This window comes from Mus musculus, chromosome 2 (assembly GCF_000001635.26).
Source record: "Mus musculus strain C57BL/6J chromosome 2, GRCm38.p6 C57BL/6J".
Taxonomy (NCBI): domain Eukaryota; kingdom Metazoa; phylum Chordata; class Mammalia; order Rodentia; family Muridae; genus Mus; species Mus musculus.
The window spans coordinates 128032039-128053760 of record NC_000068.7 but is presented as its reverse complement, the minus strand read 5'-3'; the positions used below and the strand labels follow the sequence as shown (position 1 = coordinate 128053760).

The 21722-nt window shown below is 43.3% G+C and overlaps 1 protein-coding gene across 3 annotated transcripts in view; it reads right to left on the bottom strand.

The window, feature by feature from the left end:
* The window catches only part of Acoxl (acyl-Coenzyme A oxidase-like), a 287456-nt gene that overhangs the window by 72492 nt on the left and 193242 nt on the right, over positions 1-21722 (bottom strand). For all 3 annotated transcript variants that reach the window (XM_006500273.2, NM_028765.3, XM_011239808.1), the window contains 2 exons: positions 18839-18948; positions 9306-9417 (listed from right to left, as the gene is read on the bottom strand). In XM_006500273.2, the coding sequence (XP_006500336.1) occupies positions 9306-9417; positions 18839-18948 (222 nt within the window). The remainder of the gene's footprint in view (positions 1-9305; positions 9418-18838; positions 18949-21722) is intronic.

Here is a 21722-nt window from a genome sequence, read left to right as displayed (position 1 = left end):
GACTTGGATTTGACGATCGCTCGATGCTCGTTTGTTTGCATACTTCTCTTCTCTTTCCTTTCTTTCTTTCTTTTTTTTTTTTTTTTAGGTATATCTTTATTTTTTTAATTTTTTAAAAAATATTTTTATTACATATTTTCCTCAATTACATTTCCAATGCTATCCCTAAAGTCCCCCATACCCTCTCCCCCACTTCCCTACCCACCCATTTCCATTTTTTTGACCCTGGCTTTCCCCTGTACTGGGGCATATACAGTTTGCGTGTCCAATGGGCCTCTCTTTCCAGTGATGGCCGACTAGGCCATCTTTTGATACATATGCAGCTAGAGACAAGAGCTCCGGGGTACTGGTTAGTTCATATTGTTGTTCCACCTATAGGGTTGCAGATCCCTTTAGCTCCTTGGATACTTTCTCTAGCTCCTCCATTGGGAGCCCCGTGATCCATCCAATAGCTGACTGTGAGCATCCACTTCTGTGTTTGCTAGGCCCCGGCCTAGTCTCACAAGAGACAGCTACATCTGGGTCCTTTCAATAAAATCTTGCTAGTGTATGCAATGGTGTCAGCGTTTGGAAGCTGATTATGGGGTGGATCCCTGGATATGGCAGTCTCTACATGGTCCATCCTTTCGTCTCAGCTCCAAACTTTGTCTCTGTAACTCCTTCCATGGGTGTTTTGTTCCCAATTCTAAGGAGGGGCATAGTGTCCACACTTCAGTCTTCATTCTTCTTGAGTTTCATGTGTTTAGCAAATTGTATCTTATATCTTGGGTATCCTAGGTTTTGGGCTAATATCCACTTATCAGTGAGTACATATTGTGTGAGTTCCTTTGTGAATGTGTTACCTCACTCAGGATGATGCCCTCCAGGTCCATCCATTTGCTTAGGAATTTCATAAATTCATTCTTTTTAATAGCTGAGTAGTACTCCATTGTGTAAATGTACCACATTTTCTGTATCCATTCCTCTGTTGAGGGGCATCTGGGTTCTTTCCAGCTTCTGGCTATTATAAATAAGGCTGCTATGAACATAGTGGAGCATGTGTCCTTCTTACCGGTTGGGACATCTTCTGGATATATGCCCAGGAGAGGTATTGCTGGATCCTCCGGTAGTACTATGTCCAATTTTCTGAGGAACCGCCAGACTGATTTCCAGAGTGGTTGTACAAGCCTGCAATGCCACCAATAATGGAGAAGTGTTCCTCTTTCTCCACATCCTCGCCAGCATCTGCTGTCACCTGAATTTTTGATCTTAGCCATTCTGACTGGTGTGAGGTGGAATCTCAGGGTTGTTTTGATTTGCATTTCCCTGATGATTAAGGATGTTGAACATTTTTTCAGGTGCTTCTCTGCCATTCAGTATTCCTCAGGTGAGAATTCTTTGTTCAGTTCTGAGCCCCATTTTTTAATGGGGTTATTTGATTTTCTGAAGTCCACCTTCTTGAGTTCTTTATATATGTTGGATATTAGTCCCCTATCTGATTTAGGATAGGTAAAGATCCTTTCCCAATCTGTTGGAGGTCTTTTTGTCTTATTGATGGTGTCTTTTGCCTTGCAGAAGCTTTGGAGTTTCATGAGGTCCCATTTGTCAATTCTCGATCTTACAGCACAAGCCATTGCTGTTCTATTCAGGAATTTTTCCCCTGTGCCCATATCTTCAAGGCTTTCCCCACTTTCTCCTCTATAAGTTTCAGTGTCTCTGGTTTAATGTGAAGTTCCTTGATCCACTTAGATTTGACCTTAGTACAAGGAGATAGGTATGGATCGATTTGCATTCTTCTACATGATAACAACCAGTTGTGCCAGCACCATTTGTTGAAAATGCTGTCTTTCTTCCACTGGATGGTTTTAGCTCCCTTGTCGAAGATCAAGTGACCATAGGTGTGTGGGTTCATTTCTGGGTCTTCAATTCTATTCCATTGGTCTACTTGTCTGTCAGTATACCAGTACCATGTAGTTTTTATCACAATTGCCCTGTAGTAAAGCTTTAGGTCAGGCATGGTGATTCCACCAGAGGTTCTTTTATCCTTGAGAAGAGTTTTTGCTATCCTAGGTTTTTTGTTATTCCAGATGAATTTGCAGATTGCTCTTTCTAATTCGTTGAAGAATTGAGTTGGAATTTTGATGGGGATTGCATTGAATCTGTAGATTGCTTTTGGCAAGATAGCCATTTTTACAATGTTGATCCTGCCAATCCATGAGCATGGGAGATCTTTCCATCTTCTGAGATCTTCTTTAATTTCTTTCTTCAGAGACTTGAAGTTTTTATCATACAGATCTTTCACTTCCTTAGTTAGAGTCACGCCAAGATATTTTATATTATTTGTGACTATTGAGAAGGGTGTTGTTTCCCTAATTTCTTTCTCAGCCTGTTTATTCTTTGTGTAGAGAAAGGCCATTGACTTGTTTGAGTTAATTTTATATCCAGCTACTTCACCGAAGCTGTTTATCAGGTTTAGGAGTTCTCTGGTAGAATTTTTAGGGTCACTTATATATACTATCATATCATCTGCAAAAAGTGATATTTTGACTTCCTCTTTTCCAATTTGTATCCCCTTGATCTCCTTTTGTTGTCGAATTGCTCTGGCTAATACTTCAAGTACTATGTTGAAGAGGTAGGGAGAAAGTGGGCAGCCTTGTCTAGTCCCTGATTTTAGTGGGATTGCTTCCAGCTTCTCTCCATTTACTTTGATGTTGGCTACTGGTTTGCTGTAGATTGCTTTTATCATGTTTAGGTATGGGCCTTGAATTCCTGATCTTTCCAAGACTTTTATCATGAATCGGTGTTGGATCTTGTCAAATGCTTTTTCTGCATCTAACGAGATGATCATGTGGTTTTTGTCTTTGAGTTTGTTTATATAATGGATTACATTGATGGATTTTCGTATATTAAACCATCCCTGCATCCCTGGAATAAAACCTACTTGGTCAGGATGGATGATTGCTTTAATGTGTTCTTGGATTCGTTTAGCAAGAATTTTATTGAGTATTTTTACAAGAATTAACCAAATGAGGAGTTGGTTCTTTGAGAAAATCAACAAGATAGATAAACCCTTAGCTAGACTCACTAGAGGGCACAGGGACAAAATCCTAATTAACAAAATCAGAAATGAAAAGGGAGACATAACAACAGATCCTGAAGAAATCCAAAACACCATCAGATCCTTCTACAAAAGGCCATACTCAACAAAACTGGAAAACCTGGACGAAATGGACAAATTTCTGGACAGATACCAGGTACCAAGGTTGAATCAGGATCAAGTTAACGATCTAAACAGTCCCATATTCCCTAAAGAAATAGAAGCAGTTATTAATAGTCTCCCAGCCAAAAAAAGCCCAGGACCAGACGGGTTTAGTGCAGAGTTCTATCAGACCTTCAAAGAAGATCTAATTCCAGTTCTGCACAAACTATTTCACAAAATAGAAGTAGAAGGTACTCTACCCAACTCATTTTATGAAGCCACAATTACTCTGATACCTAAACCACAGAAAGATCCAACAAAGATAGAGAACTTCAGGCCAATTTCTCTTATGAATATCGATGCAAAAATACTCTCTTTCCTTTCAACTTGGCCTTGAGGTGTGGCAGAGGTCAACCTGCATGAGCTTTCTTAAATCACTCTTTCCCAGTGGTTTCCTGTACCCTCTAAAGTAGAGGCACTGTCTTAGGGTTTCTATTGCTGCCACAAAACACCATACCAGAAAGCAAGTTGAAGCGGAAAGGGTACATTTGGCTTACTTGTCCAGATTATCGTCCCTCATTGGAGGAAGTCTGGATAGGAATTCAAGCAGGGCTGGTACCTAGAGGCAGGAGCTGATGCAGAGGCCATAAAGGAGTGCTGCTTACTGGCTTCTTCCCCATGGCTTTCTCAGCTTGCTTTTTATAGAACCCAGGACTACCAGCCCAGGGGTGGCACCACCCACCATGGTGGAGCCCTCTGTCACTGATCACTAATTGAGAAGATGACCTACAGCTGGTTCTCATGGAGGCATTTCTTCAACTGAGGCTCCTTCCACCCTGATGACTCTAGCTTGTGTCAAGTTGACACACAAAATCAGCCAGTACAGGCACATACTGTAAACGTAACCAACTACCTGTGTCTGGAGGAGTCACAGATCCTAGTATTGCCTAACCCAATAAAGCTTTAAACTATATTCTAAATACTTATCCTTACACCCACAGATAAATGTTGCTCTTTCCCCTGGTGGTGGTTGGAATAAGAATGGCCTCCATAGGCTCATATGTTTGAATGCTTGGTCCCCAGATGGTGGTACTATTTGGAAAGGATTGGGAGGTGTGACCTTATTGGAGGAGGTGTGACATTGAAAGTGGGTTTTGAGGTTTCAAAAGGCCCACTCCATTCCCAGTTATTTCTCTGCCTCACTCAGCCTCCTACTTTCAGATAAAGATGTAGGCTCTCGGCTACTCCTCCAGTACCATGCCTGCCTGCCACCATGTTCTCTACCATGGTGCTTATGGACACGAACCCTTCCAATTATAAGCCCCAAACTAAACATTTATTTTGTAAGCAGTCTTGGTCATGGTGTTTTATCACGGCAATAGAAAAGGTAACTAAGACAACACCCTTCATCAAAGGAGCTTCGTTTTGAAACAAATGGAGGCTACTACAGAGGTCCACAACTGGTCAGAATGCAAGGATACATGACCAGGGTATGCTCAGCCCCACTTGGTACACATATAACACAACTTCTACAACTGGGACTACTGAAGGACGGTATATTCTAGACTTGACAGGGATGCTGCACCCATGAAATCTCAACAATATGTCGGCCTAAACACGACCTGCATAACAACAACAGGAATGGGGGAGATACCCACTCCTGGATGAAGAGCTCCAGGCATTCAATAGCTAGAGAGAGAGAGAGAGAGAGAGAGAGAGAGAGAGAGAGAGAGAGAGAGAGTCCATTTTTTTCCAGGACTTATCTGGCGGGTTATCTGATCCCAGTCCTAAACACATGTACATACAGCAACACTGAATGTATTGTTACACCTGTGTAGCAACAGAAGTTATAAGAATAAACGGAATGGGGGAGGCAGGAGTTAGAGGGGGGATAATGGAAATACATTACACTTATGTGTGGAAATCTCAAAAATTAAAGAAACCTCAAAAATTCAAGTAGAGGTATAGCTAATGTGAGGGGATGAGAGGCAGACCATGGAGTAACTCTAGACTAACTAGGACTAGTTCACTTACCTAGGGTCTCATCTCTCTACCTACCCAGCTTCTGACATGTACATTTGAAAGTCAAGTCATTTTTCAAACACACTAATTACTGATAATCTGCCTTCTTGTCTAAAGACCCCCTGCATATCGGCAGCTTTTCCTGGTGCAATATTCCCAATATGCCAAACCATTCCTCATTGGTATATATTTTTCCCCACAAGTGGGGAAATGAGGCAGCAACTATGAACAGCCCTTACAACACAAGTCTGAAAAACCAGAGAAATGAGCCCCCATGGGAGGCCAGGGTGAGTGCTCCCTACAGTCACCAGCAAAGCAGAGGCTTCTCTGAGGGGAGAGAAACACAAATGACCACAAGGGGCTGGCTCTGTTGTGGGACTCACTGGTCACTGCAGGGTTGAAGGAACAGTAGTTGTCCAATGCTCTGAGAAGATTGGTCAACATGTCTACAGTGGAATGTGCTTTTGAAAAAAAAATTCCTCAAAGCTTTACCAAAGAACTGGGAAGACACACATGTTCCTGAAGCCACCTTGGCTTCCCTCCTCCTTCTCCTCCTTCTCCTCCTCCTCCTCCTCCTCCTCCTCCTCCTTTTTTAAATATGAAAGCTCTAAGCCAAGTATTACAGTTGTTTTCAGGAGAATTAGGGACTGTAGATGAACTTTCCCTCCTTTGGCACTAGCTTCGGACTACTGACCAGTCTCTGCTTAGGTCAGCTATTCTAACTACTGAGAAGAATCATTTTATTACGACATGCAGTTAACGTATGGAAGCAAACACAAGCTCACCTGTATCCAGCTGAGTGAAAACCCCGAGGTGAATACAAACTAGAATACAAACTAAAATAATAGATGTCCATATTCTTTCTACTAACCTTGTAGGTTTTTTCTTAATTTCGCTTCAGGCTAAAACTGGATGTGGACTTTCCCCAGGGTAGGAGCCTGTTTGATAATCTTGATGGTCTTCTTTCTGATTAGCCCTAGAAACTGTCTGTGTGCTATGAATATTTAATGGTATTGTCTGTAAACAGGTTACATGGACGGTAGAGACTGATCTAATTAACATGAATGCAGCAGTTAGAGCTTCCACGGCTACTTTACATATTCAATGATATGCTGGCCATGTAGCACATTTGCATTGTACTCAGCCTTATTATTCCAAATTACAGAAGAGGATGCTGAAGTTTGGCAGCAGCAAATCTTAACCGTCGGGTTCTAAAGTCCTTTCCAATTTTTCGGCACATCCTTTGCCGAATGTTTATTTGATGTTTGGAAAACACACTCGCATGTGTGAAAGTTTTCTTCTTTCAAAATCAGAGTAGACACTAATGAAAACACTTACTCTTCCTCTGGCAGAGGACAACTGTAAATAGAAAAAATGTTTCTGAATGTTTAGGAAGTTTCAGAGCATCCATACTATGTGGAGAATAGAACTGAGAGCACAAGAATTACTATGAAAACACACCTGCATGTGTAAGGTATTTCTAGACATACCTGCATTGTGAGGGTATCATGTGTGTCTTTGAGGATATTTCTAGAAAGGTCTAACTGAGAAGGAAAGATCTACCCTGAATGCAAGCAGTAGGATCCCATGGGCTGGGTCCCCAGCTAAATACAAGAGAAGAATGTGAACGGAGCACTTGGTGCAGATGTAACATGACTGGCTGCCTAGAGATTCTGCAGCCATGCCTGCATTGCTGTGATAGACAGGATGCCTGCACGGCTGTGATGGACAGGATGCCTGCACGGCTGTGATGGACAGGATGCCTGCACTGCTGTGGAGGACAGGATGCCTGCACGGCTGTGATGGACAGGATGCCTGCAGTGCTGTGATGGACAGGATGCCTGCACTGCTGTGGAGGACAGGATGCCTGCACTGCTGTGATGTACAGGATGCCTGCATTGCTGTGATAGACAGGATGCCTGCACTGCTGTAATGGACAGCACTCCTGCACTGTTATGATGGACAGCACTCCTGCACTGCTGTGGTGGACAGGATGCCTGTACTGCTGTGATGGACAGGATGCTTGCACTGCTGTGGTGGACAGGATGCCTGCACTGCTGTGATGAACAGGATGCCTGCACTGCTGTGATGTACGGGATGCCTGCACTGCTGTGATGGACAGCACTCCTGCACTGCTGTGATGGACAGGATGCCTGCACTGCTGTGATGGACAGGATGCCTGCACTGCTGTGATGGACAGGATGCCTGCACTGCTGTGATAGACAGGATGCCTGCACTGCTGTGATGGACAGCACTCCTGCACTGCTGTGATGGACAGGATGCCTGCACTGCTGTGATGGACAGGATGCCTGCACTGCTGTGATGGACAGTACTCTCACACTGTGAGGCAAGCAACCTTCCATGAGCTATTCTGGTCAGAAATCTTGTCAGAGCAGTGAAAAAAGCAACTAGTATAGAGGCACAGGCTTCCCACACACAGACACATTGGTAAATACAAAATAAATATTTTTCCATTGTGTCTGTGACTGCCACTGCGGTTCCCTTTGTTCTGGCATTTTGGGATTTCCCACTGGTTGGATTGTTAGCATTTTCCACCTTTGTCTATTTCCCTCTCTTGCAATTTCATCTTCAGCTCTTTCTTCTATAGTGTTGAAAACGTGGTTCACAGGCTATATTTTCTCCATTCTCAGTTGCGCCCTGGGTGCAACTCATCTTCACCCTGAGTGATAGCCTCCCTCTCTGCAGCTGTACAGAGAGCTTGGACAAAAAGCCCAGAGTGTGAGGAATGACTTAAACTCACCGGATCGTGCCGCTGTGGCCTGGCAGAGCCTTGCCTCACATCTCTACCTGAAAGATGGACTGATTTGCTCATCCCCAGGCCCAGCTTCCAACAAGTCCGTAGGCAGTATGGCACTACTCCATAAGGATGAGTCTCAACTGCTTATGATCTCCAGGACTCTTGTGCATTCAGCCAGTTCCTGGGAGAATGCATATCTCCAGATGCACTGCATTCTCTTCATTCCTATCTCCTGTTAGACTGAGTGGCATCACTGTGCCATTGATATAAAGAGCGTGGATTGGAAGAGAGTTCCAGGACTCAGTTCTTGTCCCTTTAGCACCTGCACAGAGGAGCAGATCTCTCTGTGTCCTGAGCGCTGACTCAGAGACTGGATGAGTAAAGCCCTCTGGGGTCTTGTTGACCACTTGCCTTGGACCAAATAATGAACCCTGTTGAGCTGGAGTGCTGCCTGAAGCCAACCCACTGGCACTGAGCATGACAGCTATTCCCTCTTGGTATCTATCAATGATGGCATTTTCTTGTGTGTATTTGTGTGTGGGTATTTGTATGTAGGTATGTGTGGGCGAGTGGCTGCCCATGCACATGTGTACACATGCTTGTAGAGGCCAGAGATCAACATGTGGTGTTTTCCCCATCCCTTCTCATTCCCATTCTCTTACTTTTGAGACAGGGACTCTCACTAAGCATGGAGCTCACTGGCTGGTTACACAGGTTGGCTGGCAAACACCAGGAGACTCTTGTCTCCACCTCTTTAGTACTGAGCTTACAGGCAGGTGCTACCATACTCACTGCGCTCTCCCTCCCTCTGTCTGTCTCTCTGTCTCTGTCTCTCTGTCTCTGTCTCTCTCTCTCTCTGTGGTGTGTGTGTGTGTGTGTATGTGTGTTGGGGATGGAGTGACTTCAGTCCTCATGCTTGCACAGAAAGCTCCTTAGGAATGGAGCTGTCTCTCCACCTCCTGTATTATGTTTCCACAGAAATCCATGGATTTCTTAATAAAAAGTGCAACACACCTCAGGCTAGCACAATGCTAACTTTACATATGTTCAATGTACAGATTTTCTCCAAAGGACAATTTTTTTTCATTCCCAATGAAAATCACCTCACTCTGCACCTACCATGGCACCAAATGATGCTTACAGGCAGGATTCTAGAACAGCACACAGAGGGTTAAACAGTACTATCATGCTGCAGGAGCAGGCGAAGTTGCCCTGTAAGGCGGCCTGTGGAGCCCTGAGTGCTTCCCCCAGCTTCGGATTGGGCGGATTCATCCCCTACTAAATTAAACACAGGGCTCAGCTATGCCTTACACATTCATCAAAAGGAAAAAAAAGCAGTATCATTACCTTATAGTAAATTCTGGACACCAAACTCCGCTGAAGAACCCTTTCTCGAAAATTCACTGCTTTCAGCAGAAAGGCAAGACATCCTACCGTGTCAGTGTTAAACGCCAGGAAACTGGAGGAGAAGAAACAAAACACAGTGAACATAGTTATTAGTTTGCCTTTAAAAAAAAAAGAAGCACAGCTAAGGTGGAGGTGTTGGGGTGGGTGGCACATGCCTTTAATCCCAGCATCTGGGAGGCAGAGGCAGATCATTGTGAGTTCCAAGCCAGCCTGGTCTGCAGGACAGTCAAGGCCACAGGCGCTCAAGTGCTCTCTCTCTCTCTCTCTCTCTCTCTCTCTCTCTCTCTCTCTCTCTCACACACACACACACACACACACAAACACACACACCACACACACACACACACACACACACACACACACACACACACGTATACACACATACACACCACTGTCTCAAAACAACAAACAACAAAACCAAAACACTTTAAAAAGCCCCCAAGGATGGTTTATAGTGGCTGGTGAGAGCTGGAGATGCGGTCCAGCAGTGCTGAAGAGCACACACTACTCTTTTAGAGCATCTGAGTTCAGTTCCCAGCACCCACATCAGGTAGCTAACAACTGCCGGTAACTCTAGCTTCAAATGAGCCAAGGCCTTGGCCTCTACAGGCACTTGCACTCACATACACACACAGAAGCACATGAATGAATATACACATAATTTAAAAATATTAAAAAAAAGAGCCAGACATATGTATCAATGAGTAAAAACACTTGACACAAACCTAATTAATGAGTTTAATCTTTCCATCCTGTAGTAGAAGAAGAAAGCTGACCCACAAAAGTTATCTTTGAACCTCCCTCCACACAGGCACCATGGCATATGTCATGTACACACATGTGCGCGTGCGCATGAGCACACACACAGACATACACACACATGCACACATATACACACAGATGCACATACATACACATGTGGTGGTGATGATGATGATGGTGATGATGATGATACTGATGATGATGATGATGATGAAGATAGTAATAATAGTAATTATTATTACAGCAGAATGTGTATTTTTAAAACCCCAAATCACTTTCTTCCTATAGGAAGGCATCATGGATATGGCACCCATCCCAGCTCTCACTAGCATTACATGGGCTTCTTTTCAGTACTTTCTAGTGAGTGCTTGGCTCTGGCTTATTCTACATATTTGTCCTTGTGTTATAGAAGGAATATGACTCCCTGCTTTTTCTTCCAACTATGGCATCTTAAGAGTCAAATATTTTCTATGTAGCTCTTCTTTATTGACAGTTATGCCATTTCCATCAGGTGAAGCTTATAACAACATTCAAGATTTTCGAGTTATTATCTACTATTGAGTTATTGAGAACTGTCTATATTGAATTATTATCTAACATCATAATTAATATACTGTTTAGGAAACCGAAGCTCAGAGGGACGCAGTCACCTTCTAAGAAGGATGGATGTCACGCGGAGAGAAGACCTTCAGGCCTTGGTGAGTTTTATCCTGGGGGATCCGATACTGGAGGGACTAAGTGCCCAGCAGGCTGTGGGCAGGCGCAGGAGAAACAGATTATGCCTCCCCTCAGGAGGTAGCCATTGATACCTTTCCCATTTGCCAAAGGGGGAAACTGAAGCATGGGGTGTCAACAGGCACAAAAAAAAAAGTGGCCCCTACCCTGGGTTTTTTTCTCACACAAGTCTGACTTGGTGCTGATTTTGTGTTTCTTTCCCACGGATCTCCCGATAACCTAGATCACTGGATACAGGAGTACTCAGGAGACAGCTCTGCTTCAGTTCCTGGGATCCACATGTGGCAAAGCGTGAACAGACACCTGTAAGTGTCCTCTGACCTCCACACACATGCTGTGACATGTACACACACACACACACACACACACACACGTAAATAATTAAATGTAATTTTTTAAAAAGTGTGTTTTATTAGTTTGCCTCTCTGTTAGTGTGATAATCAGTGATCAAAACAACCTGGGAAGGAAGGAAGGAATTTACTTAACCTATATTTCCCGATTCTAATCCATCACTGTGAGAAGGCAGGGTAGGAACTCAAGGTAGAAACCTGGTGGCAGGAACTGAAGCAGAGGCCTTGGAGAAACATTGCTTACTGGCTTATTCTATGCAGTTTGCTCAGCCTGCTTCTTCATATAACCTAAGACCACATGCCTAGGGTAGCACCGCCCCGCAGTGGGATGGGCCCTCCCACACCAGTCATCAATCAAGAAAATCAACCGCATACAGGCCAATCTGATGGAGGCCTTTTCTCAATTGAGTTTCACTCTTCCTAGATGACCCTAGGCTATGTCAAGTTGACTAGAAGCTAACCAGTCCATAGGATTCTAATTCATAAATGGTTTCCCCATAGCTCACTTTCCCGTTTTCCTACATCTTGGGAAAGTGAAGGATTGCAAGACCCCAATAACTCAGGTTCCCACTAATTTAACCTTAAAAGCCCAGTTAGCTGATGCTCATTCTAAGCAGAAGGGCACTTCACTCTTCATGAGCTGGAAGGGCAAAGTGCTCAATGAGCTGTTACCTTCCTCAAAGACAAAGGTGGTGGTGGGGTGGGGGTGGGGGAGCTTACACACCAGTTCCTGGGACATCGCCATCACTATATATCAATGCTCATTCTGAACCTAGCTTCAGAAAGCTGAGTTCCTCACTCGGTCTAGTTCATGACAGGGGTAAGGAACCTGCGTGGTTTATTTATTTTTATTATATATGACTTAGTCATCCAGTGGCTAGTCCATGAAGCCTGGAACTGTGAATGTTTGTGTTGGAAACTGCTGTTCTATCTTGGGATGTTGCCACACTTCAGTGTATATTCCCGTTAGGCTGTGCACTGTGTGTGCAGGGCCTCACCCACACATCCGTGTCCCCTGTGAGCACAAGGAAGTCACCCAAAAGTAGAAAGCCTTGAAACTTGGACCACTGCCAGGGGGGACCTCGAATAACTGTCTGTTTTACAAGGAAGCCACAATGACTAAAGAAGGAAAACTAGATTCAAGGTAAATGCAGATCCCCGGTCATCAGAGAAACGCAAATGAAAACTGGAGTGCAATGGCATGCTACACCCAGCTGTCTGTCTAAAATTAAATGTACTGTGTCAAATGTTGCCAAGGACGTGGTAGAGAAGCCAGACCGCTCATATCTACCCAGGAAAGTGTCAAATGGTCAAACCGGCTCTGGCACTCCCACAGTCTCTCATAAAACAAGCACATACGTTATGACTAGCAATTCCATGTCTCCTATATGCCCAAGAGAAATCAAGAGCAACGTTCATAAAAAAGCCTATATAAGACTATTCATAGCTGCCCTACTCACTGGAGCAAAAAGCTAGAAACATCCCAGGTGTCTGTCCGTTATAAGAGAATGGAGAACAAATCACAGAATATCCATAAAATACTACTCAGTAATAAAAAGGGGAGAAAGTAATACTTATGACACCACGAATAAATCTCAAAAAGCATTATATTGAATTATTGAGGCAGCTACAAAAGAGTATAGACAGTATGTTCCATTTACATAAAACCCTAGAATGGGAAACTCTAGGCTTTGGTGGAAAAATATCAGAATAACATGTATGCACTTGCCAAAACTCAACAAGTGTACATTTAAGTTCTGTGCAGGGGATCATAAAAAAAATTCTACATAAGAGGAAAAGGAATTGTCCCCACAGGTTGAACTTGAGTAAACACCACTATTTCAGAGTGTACTCACATCTGCAGTGTACTTTAAGATGCACACGGAGATGAGCTGATGCAATGATGCCCACACTGTATAACAATCCCAGAAGCTCACAATGGAGCTGAAAACTTACCATTGCCTATGGGTACCCTGGCCATTATAAGATCCCACAACACAAGAGCAGGGTGTGGTGGTACACAACTTGAATCCCAGTACTTGGGAGGCAGAGGAGGGTAGATCTCTCAGTTTGAGGCTAGTCTGGGTTACAGACTGGGTTTCAGGACAACGAAGGTTATGAAGAGAAACACTATCTAAAGAGAAAGAAGCTCACAACACGTCACAGGACTTGTGTGTTTGCACAGATGCTGCTGTGAACAGATTTACTGTGCTGCCTGCCAGGTCATGTAAAAGTACAGCATAAGTAAATAGGTATAACGTTTAATGCTATATAATGATAATAAACAACTGTATTATACCTTTATGCATTTACAAGGCTATAATTTATCATTATTTTAGTATATAATAAATAGTTGTTAAAATATTTACCGTTAAACAATGTGCCATGTTCCAACAGCAATGGCCACATAAACCACAGTGGCACCATGTCCCGTAATTTCACCAAGAGTCCAAGCTGAACACTGATCTATACCATCCAGTTTTGTGACATATACTCCATGATGTTCCCACTACAAAACAGCCTGGGTACTCAAATCTCATCCCTGTTGTCAAGTGACACATGACGGTGTACATGTTATAGAAATTTTCAGCATGAACAGTAAGTAAGTGGCATGTTCATGGTAGATTTTCTGTGAAAGGTGAATACATGAGCGTTCACCCTCAAATCCTTCCCACTTGGTTGTATATCTGAGCATTTTCACAGTTAGATATGGATAACACCACACTGGGAGGCAGAATCTTCTCCCCCTGGTATCCAGATGCCTCTAGACTGATATAAGTGTGAGGGTAACGTTGGCAGCCTCACCTGCAGGATGGTGAGAGGCAGAGCTTCCTGGGACAGTCGGGGTATAACCTCTGCTCAGATCCTCCTCTTTCCTGTGAGTCTGCCCTCATCCCTGCCAACCTACAGCTGTACCTCCCAGCCCAGCCTCATGAAGCCTTTCTGAACCAGGCCTGGTTCCTCTACCGTCCAAATGAACAATAGCCTTAGGTGACCCCATAATGGCTTCCCGCTTAGAGAAACTTCAGAGAATTGGGGAGTTCTCAGCCCTTCTTACTGTGTGCTCTCCCCCCACACTCCTGGGTACTTCCTTGGACATTGTCATTAAGACTTAATTCACCCTATTCAAATAGAGCATGAGTCCCATGGAAACAAAGTTCAGCTGCCACTATGTCGTCATACTGATGTGCAGAGCCATGTCTGGCACATAGGGAGTTCTGGACATGTGTTGGTGGCAATAGCTCTCCTTTATAGAAAAAACAAAGTGTGGGATTTAAGTGACTAACTACCAACATACAGAATGAGTAAATCCTGGCTATGGGAGAGAGGTGAACTGTTCTAGAGGATGTTTCAGTTTCTTTTCTATTGCTATGAAGAGACACCATGACCAAGACAACTTATGGGAGAGAAAGTTTATTTGAGGTTTACAGTTTCAGGGGTTTAGAGTCCCAGGACCATCATGGTGGGGAGCATGGCAGCAGGCAGGCAGGCATGGTGCTGGAGCAGTAGCTGAGAGCTTACATCAGAGATACAACTACCAGGCAGAGAAAGCTAATTAGGAATGGCATGGGCTTTTGAAACCCCAAAGCCCACCCCCAGTGACAATTCCTTCAACAAAGCCACGCCTCCTAATCCTTCCTAAACAGTTGCACCAAGCATTCACACATATAAGCCTATGGGGCCATTCTCATTCAAACCACCACAGAGGTGAAAAACTGAGACAAAAAAAATAAGTGGGCTAGCGCTTTCCAAATATTTACAGTTGGAATACTGCTTCGGCACATCTCAAATCTATCCTGGAAATTTTGCAGGGGATATAAATTTGCATATGTTGAGAGCTTGCCATGTTCCAGTGACAAAAATACATCTAGCTCTGCTCTCTGGAAAGGAAACAAAGAGCGAATGATTTGCAGCAGGCTGTGAACAGGGTTCCTGAGAGGATGAAAGGGATACTGTTGGGGTCTGCACTCTCCTCTCAGCTCTGTTAGAAAAACAGTCAAACCAGTCAGCCGGGGGCTCTCTCAAATCCCCAGAAGTGGGTGTTCCAATGCTAAAAGAAAGTCACTGCTGGTTTCCTAAAGTGTGTGAGGACAAAGTGAGGCACAAAAAGTAAGAGAGTAAAGCAACTCAAGCTCTAAAATAAAGCACAGTTTGGATAAGCAGGAAGTTAAGGAGCAAGGACGAAAAGAGACTGGCTGCAGATCTGTGCATTTTTCTTTATCCCAATGGTTATGAGAAGTTTAATACATAATTTATTGTATATTCTGTGTGGTTTTAGATTTATTTATTTTCTATGTATGATGTTTTGCCTACATGTATGTATGTTCACCATGTGTGTGCCTGGTACCCTCAGTGGCCAAAAAGAGACACTGTATATAGTAATAACAAACAAATGATATATATATATATGTAAATAATAAATAAAAAACTGGAATAAATTTTAAAAATGGAGTTATAGGTAGGTAATACCCACCATGTGGGTGCTAGGAATTGAATCCAGGTCCTTTGCAAGAGAAGCAAATAGTCTTAACTCCTGAGCCATATCTCTAGTTCCCTTCTCCATGTTTTTAGTCAATATTATAAGATTGCATTTTCTAATAGTTTTTTTTAATTAATTCAATATATTTGGGTTATAGAGAACAATAATCAATTTCTAAGTAAAAGTGATTATTTTAAAAATACTATGAGCTCTCCCAAAGTAGAATTAAAAAAATAACATTTATGGGCATAGTAAAACAGAAAAGAGGTGCCTTGATTTCATTTCCTGTTGCTGCCATAAAACACCTGGACAAAAGCAACTTAAGGGAGAAAGGTTTACAACCACAGGTTATAGCCCATCCCTTCCAGAAAGTCACAGCTTCAGGAATCAGTGTCAGGCAGCTTGTCACATGACATGGAAGCTAACAGCAGAGGGCAATCACCCAATGAATGCACGCTCACCAGTACTCAGCTGCTCGCTCACCAGTACTCAGCTGCTCGCTGTTCATTCGGTCTGGGATCCAGACCCTGAAATGGTGCTGCGCACATTTGGGGTGGATCTTTCCACATGAGTCAGCCTAAGAAGACAATCTCTCACAGGTGTACCTAATCTGGACAGTCTGTGGTTGAGAGTCCTTCTGAGATGATGCTATATTGTGTCAAGTTGACAAAGAAAATTAACCACCACAGCGAGGTTCATTTGAGGAGAGACAGAGGGAACAGTGGTTGTCTGAAACCCAGTAGGCCAGATGAAGCTCTGGGGAGACTGAACCACAGCAATAAAGCAACGGGGTGCCACAAGAGGTGAGCGCAGGACAAAGGGGCAGTAGCTGGAGGGGGACTGATGGAGGAAAAGCTTTAACCAACCTAAAGCCATTGGGTTAAATCAAGGTTTTAAATATTCTCCCAAGCTCAGATCATTTTCAAATCACATATTGACTTCTTCCACCAAATAAAAAGTTCTCCCCAAACAGTTCAACAATAAAACCATGCTGTAAGTCTAAAGCAGAGAAGTATACACATAAGAACAAGCTAGATGGTTCCATGGGTAAAAACTGATGATCCAGGTTCTAGCCCCAGAACTCATAGGACAGAAGTCAAGAACCGACTCCTGCAAGTTTTCCTCTGACCTCTACACATGTGCTGTGGCACACATGTACATGCTCACACAGATATATACACACACAAAATAAATGTAAGAAATTTAACAAAGGCATATCAGATTAAAAGAATAAAGAAAAAATTCACTTGATAAAATTTATAATGTAGCAATAACAAATGTGCACTAGAATAATAAATGGAAAGTTTTAGGAAATTGTATCTTTCAGAAAAATCATTTTTTCTTAAATTTTACTATACTTATTAGTGTGTGTTGGTATGTATGTACATGTGCACATGTGTACGTGACTGTGCTGCACAGATGTATGCATGCATGTGAGTCTCTGAGTGCATGCACATGTGTGCATATTTGTGTATGCATGTGTATGTGTTCAGGGTCCAAGGAGACCATAAGAGGGTGTCAGATTCTCCTGAGCTAGAGTTAAGATACTTGGGAGCCTGATATAAAGTCACAAACTTACTTAAAACATGATGAGGTGTTTTTGTTTTTTGGGGGAAGGGGTTGTTTATTTATTTTTGAGAATGAATTTTTAAATTTGACTGCATGGTTCTCAAGTGTGAACATTGTAGATGACAGTGTGGTCCAAAGAAGCCGAAATCAGCGTGCTACTGGTAGCAATTGTAGCATGAAACCTTTCCAGAGGTTAGGTTACTGACATTAAACATGGGCACACTGCATAAAAGAACAGCTCCACATGTATGTAACGGACCCTAGGGGAGTGTTTTTCAAACAACAGATTACAAGTCAATAATCAGCCATGAGATCCGCTCAAAGGCTTGAGATCAATGTCCTTGCATTTTCTGTCTAACACCAGAGAACACTGTGAGTCCAGCATAGGTCAGGCTACTGCGAGGAGTGGGCTTCGGTTGTAGAGATGGCGGGCTCACTCTGTGGATGTCTGTGGCACTGGAGAATGGACATTTTGCTTCACATTGGAATCCCCTCCCCATGTTCCTCAGAAAACATGAACGAAGTGTTTTACCAATTTACACAAAATATTGACTACAATTCAAATATCAATCAAAGCTGAAGATTTAAATAATACAATCAAATTGTGGCATTTACGTATGCAATGAAGCTTCCTGTCTACGTATCTAACTTAGGTAAAACAAAGTAAAAAACAAAAAACAAACAAACAAACAGGTGGAAACAGAAAAGTACATAATACTCCAGATACCGAGTCTTCCAATAGAGGTTAAAGACAATATACTAAAAATAAATTTAAAAAAAAATCTAGGCATAGATTCCTCAAACTGGACAGGCTGTAGTCAAATCTCACCCCTGCCACTCATATACCATGTAACTTTAAGAAAAATATTTGATTTTTGTCCCCCAATTTCTCTACCTGTAAAATGGAAGTAAGAAAGAACCTACTTTATAAGGTTTTAAGATTTAAACTCACAGAGTAAATAATAAAAAAGAAACTTGAAAGGGCAGAGTCAGAAATATTTGAGATCTTAAGTTGGATGGCAGACACAGCACTAATTTTACGTAGTCCCTACTGCTTTTGTACACATAGATACTAAATTTGTCAAACAAGTACAAGTTGACCTGTGTCAAGGCTCTAGAACCAGGCTCAGAGTAAACCCCTTAAGGAGAGAGAATGCTGTTTTGGGCGGTGTACTGGCTAGTTTTGTGTCAACTTGACACAGGCTGGAGTTATCACAGAGAAAGGAGCTTCAGTTGAGGAAATGCCTCCATGAGATCCAACTGTAAGGCATTTTCTCAATTAATGATCAAGGGGGAAAGGCCCCTTGTGGGTGGGACCATCTCTGGGTTGGTAGTCTTGGTTCTATAAGAGAGCAGGCAGAGCAAGCAAGGGGAAGCAAACCAGTAAGGAACATTCCTCCATGGCCTCTGCATCAGCTCCTGCTCCCTGACCTGCTTGAGTTCCAGTCCTGACTTCCTTTGGTGATGAACAGCAGTATGGAAGTGTAAGCCGAATAAACCCTTTCCTCCCCAACTTGCTTCTTGGTCATGATGTTTGTGCAGGAATAGAAACCCTGACTAAGTCAGGTGGTATGTACCTGGTTCTCAGCTTGTCCCCGGCAGTTGCTGTCCAGTTCTGGATCACACCCAAGAGCAGGTTTTTCTTATGCTGCTTGCTGTACTGGGCCAGCAGTTCCCGGGCCACAACCTGCACAGAGTTAATCATGCATTAGCCACATGTCACAAGTGCCAGACCTGCCAGGGTCCTCAAAAGCCACAACCAGATTAAGTTCAATTGCCATTAACAAATTCTGTGACAAGAAAGAAGCCTAAGACCCCATCCTTCTGGGAGCCTCCACGTTCTGTGGTAGAATTGTGGCATTTTACCAGGCCATTTTGATCCCTCCGCATTGCTGAATCCCAACTCTGAAGAACTCCTTTCTCCCCTGGCTTCTGTCAGCCTCTCACATCAGCCTTGAGACCAACCATCTTGGTACATGCACCGCCTGCTCTGGAGCCTGTGCCCATGACACTCAATTAAGATGACCATGAGCAGTCAGTCACATGTCACAGTACCTGGAGCGCCTCTTCGTGCTAATGAGTCATCTCAATAGCCTTAGCCTTCAGCCAATGACCTTCCCTTCCTGGATATTCTCATACCCCCAAAATTATATAATCCCTGGTTTACCCCAATAAAGCATATGCCTTCACATCCACTCCCAATAAAGAAATATGAACAAGTTAAGATCATCTCAGACGGCTGCTTCATTAGAGATTGCCACGGGGAAGGCCTTCTCCTGAAAGAGCCACAATTTCTGAGCAAGGCCATCTCTCTTCTTCTGCCCCTCCAGTACTCAGCACTCGTTCCCAAGGGGATCAGAATCCTGCTAGTCCCAGACCCAGCTTTTCCCTTCCAGCCTGGTGTACAGCGGTGCTGATGCCTCAAAGGGAAATGTGAACTACAGACTCCCGTCCTAGACCTTGCCTTGCACCACTGAGCCAGTGTATTGCTGGCGTTCAGACACAGCCAGCAAAGAGGCAGAGCAGGGACCACAGGCTAAGCCTTTGGGGGAATACTATTGAAATACTCAAACAAAGCAATCTATCAATATCCACCCCTCCCATAACTTTAGAATTATAATTTTGTTTCAAAACACTGAATATTGTTGCAGATCTGCTCAAAGATATCTGTGGATCACCCACAAAAGAGGCTTGGCAGACAGTGCACAGCCAACACTAGATGTATGAGTGATGTAACTTGGCCCAACCTGCACTGACCAAGCCCTTGTAGCAAGAGTGAGCACAAGCAAACCCAGCTGAACCATGAACCATGTTGCCTAAGCCCTGCTGACAGGGTCACACACTAACAAATGCTTATCAGGGCACTAGCCCAATGGGCTGAGTCATCTTTTTTTCAGCTATTAGTTTTAGAACATTTTCTTCATTACTTCACAATAGCATACATGATCTCTCCCTCCCTCTCTCTCTCTCAGCTCTCTCTCTTGCGTGCACGCTCGTGTGTGTGTGTGTGTGTGTGTGTACAGCTTTGTTTTTTTTTCATGAGTCTGGGAATCAAATTTCAGGTCCTTATGTCCATATGACAAAAACTTTACCTAACGAGCCATCTCTGCAGTCCTAAACCCAATATATGATACTTCTTGACTTTAATGAAAGAAAAGCTTACTAAGTTTCGCAGGCTGGTCTCAGATCCACAGCCCTCTGGGCTCGGCCCGCTGATACCTTGATTACAAGACTGCTCCCGGGCCCTGCATCTCTGAAATACTTCTACGTGGGTTAAATGCATGTGACCTATGCTGTTGTTCACAACGTATCAAGTGATACTTTGACTTTCATTGGGGCATATAAATCTACTTATCTGCTAATGCCTGTATAATATTGTTTGGACAAATCATAACTAATTAAATATTTCCACTCAGTAGGATATTTAGGTTGCTTCCAATTGTATACTGTTATAATAAGCTTGATATAGTTCAGTGGTGTTTTGTGTGTGTGTCTGTCTGTGTGTGTGTGCATGCTGTATACATACACTCACTCATATATAGGAGCATAGAGGGCAGAAGTCAATTTCTCTCTCCACTTTTTTTTTTTTTTCTGTGACAGGTTTCTCATTGAACCAGGAGTCTGTCATTTTAGCTAGGCTGGCTGGCCAGTGAGCCCAGAGATCTGCCTGTCTCCACTCCCCCACTGCTGGCGTTAAAGATGCATACAGCCACACCTAGCTTTTACATGGGTGCTGGGGATATAAACATAGGTCCTTCATGCTTACCTAGCAGGCATTTTGCACATTGAATTGTGTCCCTAGCCCTTAATTTTTATATCAACATATTCAGACAGATAGCACTTTCCTTTTCTGATCACGGAGACTAAGTCCTCATGCAAATGAACACAGGGTTCTTAGAGAAAGCCATACTACTCCTGAGAGCGATGCTGAAAGATCTCAGAGCATTGGTGGGGCAGGGTCTGGGGGAACTTTGTGAGCACTGGGATGTAAAATAGCAGGTGTGAAGTGCACATGACAACCTCAGTCAGCAGAGGACGAAGCTACCTGCAAACGTTCTACAAAAGGCCATGTTCAAACACTGGCAAGCTGTTAAAACCCAGAATCTGATTCATTAACATCAAAGCTGTTGGGTTCTCTGGCGCCAGACTCTGGAAAGGTCAAGCTGCCTGCTGAGGGACTGAAGGCAGAGGTGATTTAGGTCAGCACCAGTGACTCAGGCATTCTCTCCTTTCGTAATTGATGACACTCTGGGATGTTTCCAGCTGTAACTGGTGCTTAAGCCTGGGCTGTAGTCTGCATTTGAGGCTGCCATAGAAATTCTGTATAGAGATGCAGCCATTGCTATGTCTTACTGAGATTTTTATTTTGCTTATTATAAACAGACTTCAGGGCCATCAAGATGGCTCAGTTGGTAAAGGCTATTGAACTGATTCCAGTTCCCTGTAGGGTGGAAGAAAAAG